We start from the raw sequence: 8479 nt of genomic DNA, 5'->3' as shown, positions 1-8479 counted from the left end.
ATCTCCTCAGCATAGAAGCTCAACGTGTATAGATACGACCAATCGAGAGCTTAACGTGTCAAATTGAAAGATCAGTGACTCAACTCGAATATCGAGAAACTCATGAGCGGTTCAACTCTTTTACAACCGTATCTCCACTAAAAGGGACTATTGTCAAAGTTTTTATTCCCTTCTAACAACAATAGTTAAACCGAACATGCCTTTAATGATAAAAAGCTAGCTATCTCGTTAGCTAGAAGCTCAACGTGTACAGATGCGACCAATCGAGAGCTTAACGCGTTAAATTGAAAGATCAGTGACTCAATCCGTCAAAATCGAAAAGATTAAGACCCTTATAATCTTTTTTCTTTTTCTTTTTCATTATTATAATCTTGATCTTTTTCTTTTTTCTTTTCTCACTCTAAACTTCTTCTCCTCTTTTTATTCCCTTGAAAATCTGAAAACCCCTTAAACATCTCTCTCTCTCTCTATCTCTTTCTCTCTCTACATTCCCATCTCCATTTTCACCCCAAGAAAAAACCAGAAGAAAATCAAGAAGTGATGACAGCTCCAAACATGGCAGCAATTACAGCATCTCTAGAAAGATCACTTCAAAATTGCTCTTTAAATCATCATCAAAATCAAAATAGGGGTTTTTTACGAGGAGAGAGAAGATCTTCTTCATCTTCAAGCTCAAACGATGTAGTTGCAGAAACCTCAGAAACTCCATTAATGGAGGAATTTGGGGAAAATCATAATTTCCCAATTATTTCTTCTTCTTCTTCTGATCATCATGATACAACTTTAGAACTCAACTCTCATCTTTCTCTTCCTTACCATTGGGAACAATGTCTTGATTTAAAGGTACTTCCTTTTTCTCTCTCATTAATTTCTGATTTCATTAAATGCCAGATCTTAATTTTCTGTGTCTTTTCTTCTTCAATGCTATTTATTTGGGGGTTTTCTAATTCTTGCTGTTTTGTCTCTCTGATTAAGATTAATTAATGATTAGGGATTTGATTTGATTTGATTATCTTTAATTAATTTTATCTACTTTCAGAGAAACATAAACCCTAATTTGGGTGTGACAGCTTTTCTCATTTACTTTCTTTCTTTCCCCCCTTTTGATTTCTCTTTTTTTGTTTGACCATTTGTATAAAGTTTGAATCTTTACTGGTTTAATGCCATAATCTAGCGAAAGGAAACCATTTTTCTTAAAATGGGCTCTCTTTTTTCTTAGAAACACAGCGAAATGTTGCACGGAAACTCTTCTTCGTTAGCCTTTTCGTGTCCGTTTCCGTTTTTTTTCTGTTTCCTAACTAATTTTTCTTAGAAATAAATAACGATTTCCAATACCCGTTTCTCGTTTCCGTTTCCATGCAACATAGTTAAAAACATTATTTCTATACCGTAACCTTGTTAAATTAGCCTCTAAACAAAAGTAGACATGGTTATAAAACGCGTTTTGTGTCCGTTTCGTGTTCGTATCAATTTTCATTTTAAGACTATTGTACGAAGTTTATGTTTTAAAAATAACATTTTGCAGGTCGGTTTGCAAGGACAGTTCCTTGTTTTGTGTCCGCTTCTTGTTCGTATCCATTTTCATTTTAAGGCTATTTTATGAAGGTTATGTTTTAAAAATAACATTTTATAGGTCCGTTTCCGTGCAACATAGTAGAGAAGCTATGTTGCAAGGACAGTTCTACGTTTTGTGTCCGTTTCATGTTCGTATCTTTTTCATTTTAAGGCTCTTTTTACGAAGGTTATCTTTTAGAAATAACATTTGGGAGTTCCATTTCCTTGCAACATAGTAGTTTCAAAAACTAATTTTAACATCCCTATATTTTAACTCATTTCCATCTCCTATGTTGGACCGAAATTCTTCTTCGGTAAGCGTTTCCGTTTCCATTTCAGTTTTTTTCGTTTACATTTCTGTTTCCTAGCTATATATTTTTTAAAATAATGTTTCTTGTGTCCGTGTTGTCTGTGTCGTCTTCATGTCCGGGTTCTCCTATTTTGGACAGAAATTCTTCTTCCGTAAGTGTTTCTGTTTCCGTTTTTTTTTTGTTTACATTTCCGTTTCCTAGCTATATATTTCTAGAAATAATGTTTCCTCATGTCCGTGTTGTCTATGTCGTGTTCATGTCCATGTCCATGTGTGGCCGTGGCCGTGTCCGTGCAATATATCCCATCACAACGAGTCAAATACACAAACAGTCTCGGCCGGAGAGAGGACTATTTTCAAAAACTAATTTTAACATCCCTACATTTTAACTCCGTCCCATCACCTATGTTGCATAGAAACTCTTCTTCAATACGCGTTTTATGTCCGTTTCTATCTTGGTTGCACGAAAATTCTTCTTCAGAAAGCGTTTTGCGTCCGTTCCCATCCTCGTTCCTTTTCAGTTTCCATCTCCATTTCCTAGCTATATTTTTTTAACGAAATAACATTTCCTCGTGTCTGTGTTGTCCGTGTCCTTGTCTATCTAAAATAGCCCGTCACATTAATTACCAACGACAAATTCCGTCAGAAACACATAACTTCCGTCAGTAATTTACTTTATTTAAAACTTCTAGAACATTCCCATTATTTTCATCCATTAAAATTGCGAGTATTTTGTTCTAACTCCGCCACTAGACAGGAGAGATATACTACATAAACTGGAGGAACGGAATGAAAGCAACAGAAGATCCTCGACTACTAACAGCAACAACAACAACTACAACTACAACTACAGAAGACGAACAAGAATACAACAACAACCTCGATTTCTACAACTCCGAAGAAGAAGAAGAAGACGAAGAAAGCTCATACGATTCGGAAGAATCATCATCGGAATACTCATCTCCGCCTCCGCCACGAGAAGAAAATCAAAATTACGGAACGACAACGACGAAGAAGAAGAAGAAAGAAGATCAAGTATTGGTTGTAGCAGGATGCAAGAGCTGTTTAATGTACTTCATGGTACCAAAACAAGTTGAAGATTGCCCCAAATGTAATGGGCAACTTCTCCATTTTGATAGATCTGAAAATGGTTCTCCTTAGAATTTTTTTTTTTTTTGATGATGATTATTTCTAGTTTTGAACATTAATTTTGTGTTTTTTTGAGAGATTTTCTGGTGTTGAATGATTATATTGATATGGGTTCTTTTTAGTTTACTGTTTTATCTTCGTCGACTTTTTTCGGTGTATTGAAAACCGGACCGGATTAGCCGGTTTAACTGATTTGACCGCGAACTGGTCAGATTGTTGGTGCTGGTTTTTTATATGGTTATTAAATCGGATTGGACCGCTTGAACCAGCCGAGTTAACTACAAATCAGCGCGATTGAACAGTTTGGTCCGGTTTAACCGTAAATAATTTATTAATTCCCTCTTTTTTACTTAACATACTGTTTAGTTTCACTATTTTGAAAAACACATTATAAGGTTTCTATTTTTTTGTCAATATTAACCTTTTGGTCATTTTGTCTATTTTTTTTAGATTTTTAATCGTTATATTTGGTATAAACAAACAGACAGAAAATAATAGAGTAACATGATCATTTTGTATTGTACTATAGTTGTTCTCAAAACTAAGATATATTCGGCTAAAGATCTAAAAAAAATAGATAGAAGGACCAAATGGTTAATATTGACAAAAAAATAAGGACCTTAAAATGTGTTTTTCAAAATATGAGGATTAAACAGTGTGTTAGGTAAAAATTAGGGACTAATAAATTATTTACCCAAAAAATATGTAGATAGGGTGATTCAAACTTTGGCCACCAATTCAAACTATATAACTCTTACCATTAAGTTAGGGGTAAATTACATCCTTGGTCACCGAACTTCTGAACTTCAATTCTTGATGGTATGGCCGTTGGATTTTACACTTTTTAACACCGGTGACCACTCGATGCCTCAAAATAAAAAATTCGAAAAGTTACTGATATTCTAAGGAATTTTAATTCTTGAAATTTTTTGTTTTAAGGTCATTTAAACGTTGTTTGGTTAGGAGAGATAGTGGATTTTTAGAGAGAGAAAACTCAAAAAATCATTTGGAAAATAAAAAATGGGTTCCGTGGTAAATGTCGTTCTGAACAATTTTAATTCTTGAATATTTTCATTTTGAGATCGTTAAGGGTTATTTTGAAGAGTTAGTTAAAGTTGAGTGGCCATTGGTGTTAAAAAATGTAAAGTTCAGTAACGATATCGTTAAAAATTAAAATTCAGTGACACAATGTTATAACATTGGATAAAGTTCAGTGGTCATAGATGTAATTTACCCATTAAGTTAGCTTAGTAGCAACCATATAAATTTATATATTATACTAATACTTCATCATTAAAAATTAAAAATATTATTTAATAGTTTTTTTTATATTTTAATAAATATTATTAAAAAGTTAATTTATCTTTGCAATAGAATTTATCCATATTTAAATTTTAAATATCTACAAAATAAAATTTAAAAATCTTTATAATTTAAATTATATTATTTAGGGTAATTAATTTATTAGTCCCTCTATTTTGACAAAACATATTGTTTAGTCCCTATATTTTAAAAAACACACGGTAAAGTCCCTAACGTTTTTCTCGGTGAACTGTTTAGTCCCTGCCGTTAGACTCTCATGAAGATTCTGTTAGTCAATTTGGATTTGCATTCTTTTTTTCCTTTATTTTCCTTCTCACCGAGAAAAACGTTAGGGATCTTACCATATGTTTTTGAAAATACATGGACTAAACAGTGGCCCTGTTTGGTAAAGAACGTTTTGGGATAAAAAGAGCGGTTTTGACCAACTTTAGAGGTTTGACCACTGAAACCGCTAATTGAAGTGTTTGGTGGAGAGAGGTTTGAGAGAGAGTTTTGGGATGAAAACGCTAATTTAGAAAAAGCTCTTAAAATGAGTTTTTTCAATTAGCGTTTTGCAATATTAAAATTAATGGATTTCTTTAACCATAATAGATAGACCCCCTCTTCTCCTGCGTCAAAATTAATGCCCTTATTCGTCTTTTTGCACAAACCACTATTATCAATCAGTTAATTTTTACCAAACAGGTCTACACAAACAGCTAGTCAAATCAGCTAATGTAGTCAGCTAACAGCTAATGTAATCAGCTAACAGCTAATTCCCAAACAGGTCAGTGTGTTTTATCAAACTAATAAATTAATTACCCTATTATTTATGACCTCATCTGATTTAACCATTCCGAAGCAAACATTGAATTCTTAAACGTTAAACCGGGGTCATTCCCATAATCGGATCAAATTTGACTCTAATTTAACCCGATCCATTGAAAATTTAAAAAACCAACATGATCTAAACAAAAGACCTAATCGGTTTTTGGTCGAACCGATCAGTCCGGTCCGGATTTGATAACATTGTTTTTTTCTCTTTGTTTCAATGGCGCCATTAAGTCATGAAGAAGAGGTCTAGTAGCTGGGAAGAAAGTGGCAGGCAGGGTTTTTGGTCAATGCAGAGAAAAAGAATAATATTTGGTAATGATTGGGACGTGTTGTGTCTTTTTCTATTTTTTTATAAATTAAAAAAATATATCCATTGAAGTAGGCAAGAATAAGACTAATAAATTATTAATTAATGCATCTTAATTTGAAAATTTCCGTTTAGATTTAATGTATCACGGGTAAATTACATCCATGGCCTTTGTACTTTACTCGTTTTTAATATTATGGTTACTGAACTTCAATTCTTAACGATATAATTACTGAATTTTGTACTTTTTTAACATCAGTAGCTACTCAACGCCTCAAAACGACCATTAATGACCTCAAAATAAAAAATTTGAAAAGTTAATGGTATTCTAAGGAACTTTAATTCTTGAAAATTTTCGTTTTGATGTCATTTAGGTGTGTTTGGTTAGAGAGAATGAATTTTTAGAGAGAGAAAGCTCCAAAAAGGTGATTTTGGAAAATAAAAAATGTGGTTTAATGGTAAATGTCGTTCTGAAAAACTTTAATTTGTGAATATTTTCATTTTGAGATCGTTAACGACCATTTTGAGGAGTTAGTTAAAGTTGAGTGACCGCCGGTGTTTAATATCAGTCACTACTCAACGCCTCAAAACAATCATTAACATCCTCAAAATAAAATAAAAAAATTGAAGAGTTAATGATATTCTAAAGAACTTTAATTCTTGAAAATTTTCGTTTTGATGTCATTTGGGTGTATTTGGTGAGTGAGAGTAATTTCTTAGAGAGAGAAAGCTCCAAAAATGTGATTTTGAAAAATAAAAAATGTGGTTTAATGGTAAATGTCGTTCTGAACAACTTTAAATCTTGAATATTTTCATTTTGAGATCGTTAACGACCATTTTGAGGAGTTAGTTAAAGTTGAGTAGCCACCGGTTTTAAAAAGTGTAAGTTCAGTGGTCATACCGTTAAGAATTGAAGTTCAGTAGCTACAATGTTAAAATGGATAAACTTCAGTGGCCATAAATTTAAATCTTGAATATTTTCATTTTGAGATCGTTAACGACCATTTTGAGGAGTTAGTTAAAGTTGAGTGGTCACCGGTTTTAAAAAGTGTAAGTTCAGTGGTCATACCGTTAAGAATTGAAGTTCAGTAGCTACAATGCTAAAATGGGTAAACTTCAGTGGCTATAGGTGTAATTTATCCAATGTATCGCTCATTTGACTTTTTTAGAGATAAGGTGAAATTTAACCCCAACGTTTTAAGCGAAATGCAGATTTAGTCATAACGTATAAAAATATGTAAATTTAACCCTAACGTTTTTAATCAAGATCAATTTTTGTCATGCGTGATTAAAAATTTGAAAAGACGGATTTGACTATTGTTTAACTGTCACATCAGTCTTTCAAACAAATTTGTCGATAAATTGAAACAGTTTTTTACATTTTTATTTGTTTTTGTAACTATATTAATAATACAGTAAATATTTTAGACAGTTTGACAAACAAATTGTGATCAATTATATGTGGTAAATTTAGTTTTTAGCATTTTAACAGAATTTTTGTAATTTTGTTAGTAATCAATAAATATCTTAGATATAATTAATATTTGGAAGGTCTGAAGTGACAATTAAATAGCAGTCAAATAATTTTTTCTAATTTTCGATAATATAAACTAAAATTGATCTTGCTTGAAAATGTTAGAATTAAATTTGCACTATTTCATATGTTAAAGCTAAATATACACTCCCTTTAAAATGTTAGGGTGAAATTTGGTATTTATATTTTTTCTTTAGGCTGTTTTACTTCAAATAGTGGGAGTGTTTGGTTAGAATTCAAAAATATATAGAAGCGGATAACTATTTTGGAAGAAAAAACAGTTAAAATCTAACTGCTATATAGTGTTCAAAACCAATGGCGCCTAAACCGTTTGGACATTCAGAATCCATTCCGATTTTTTTTTTTTTTTCAAAAAGTCTATATAAGCGTTTTGGTCTTCTGGGCAATTTTTAGCCACATAGACCACATGTACCCGTCTAACCCGCCTAGACGCTACCTGAGCGATGATGGACAACATTTGTTATTATTATTATTGTTTTTATAATCACTTTTGAATATTGTTACATGGTTATTCGTGAATTTTGTTTATTATTTTCAAATATGTTCGTTTAATTGTGTTCTCTATTTATTTTCATGATATGGTTTAAGATTTTAAGGACATTGTTTCATAGCTTCTGATGAATTATATTACTTGTGAACATTATATTTTATTTGTTTGACTTGTTTCAATATTGTTGTTGAAATGTTAATGTTTGCATATTTTTAAAAATATATATTGCAAATGTACATATTTTTTTATATTAAATTATTTTATATTATTAGTTTGACGCAGTACAATACATATTTTTATTAAATTCGTATAACAATTTTTTTTATTATAATAAGTAAAAAATATAAAAATACAAATTCGATTAATTCCCGATTAATTCCTGATTATTCCTCGAGAATCATGTCCGATTAGCGTCTAGCGTTTTTACAACCTTACAACTATGTGTATCTATATGTTATAATTCCGTTGGCAATGCAAGATATTGTGTTCGATCCACATCATAGGAAGAGACGAGAAGTGTTAACTGTGACTAAGCCTTCTCATAATTATTTCAAAATAAATAACAACGACCGAATGCAAAACGCTCTGGTTTACTGATTTGCATAGGGTCGCAATTTTTGACATGAAAATACGATTTACAGAGACAACTTGACTGACACGACATGATTGACACGAAAATAATTTTTCTAGCATTTATAACATATAAAACTATATGGAACATATATACGAGATAACACGATTTTGACACGAAACACGAAATTGCCACCTAATAACATCCGTGGGAAGATTCATTATGAAGCTAATATGCATCTTGTGGTGATCTCTACCACACTAGAATATAACAAAGTATTTGTGTTAACATTGGCAGGAATTTGTTTTAGTTAGTTGAGTTAGTTGTAGCGGTAAATTTGATTTTCCCATCTTCCTAACTAACTCAACTAACTTAAAAAATTACTCCGGCATTTTTCATAACTTTTA

At 31.6% G+C, this 8479-nt stretch overlaps 1 protein-coding gene across 1 annotated transcript; it reads left to right on the top strand.

Annotated features, from left to right (window-relative positions):
* The first annotated feature begins 422 nt into the window (after positions 1 to 422).
* LOC136205281 (protein CURLY FLAG LEAF 1) lies at positions 423 to 3133 on the top strand. The gene is made up of 2 exons (XM_065995806.1): positions 423 to 843; positions 2618 to 3133. The coding sequence occupies exons 1-2, from the start codon at positions 541 to 543 to the stop codon at positions 3023 to 3025; spliced, it is 711 nt and encodes a 236-aa protein (XP_065851878.1). The 5' UTR covers positions 423 to 540; the 3' UTR covers positions 3026 to 3133.
* The last annotated feature ends 5346 nt before the right edge of the window (positions 3134 to 8479 follow it).

This window comes from Euphorbia lathyris, chromosome 9 (assembly GCF_963576675.1).
Source record: "Euphorbia lathyris chromosome 9, ddEupLath1.1, whole genome shotgun sequence".
Classification (NCBI taxonomy): Eukaryota; Viridiplantae; Streptophyta; class Magnoliopsida; order Malpighiales; family Euphorbiaceae; genus Euphorbia; species Euphorbia lathyris.
The sequence above is the reverse complement of the archived record's forward strand: the minus strand, read 5'-3'. Positions and strand labels throughout refer to the sequence as shown.

Excerpts from the sequence above, each read along its gene's own strand:
- LOC136205281 (XM_065995806.1), top strand. The coding sequence starts at position 541 with ATGACAGCTCCAAACATGGCAGCAATTACAGCATCTCTAGAAAGATCA. Across the intron at positions 844-2,617 it reads AACAATGTCTTGATTTAAAG|ACAGGAGAGATATACTACAT; the intron begins GTACTTCCTTTT and ends CTCCGCCACTAG.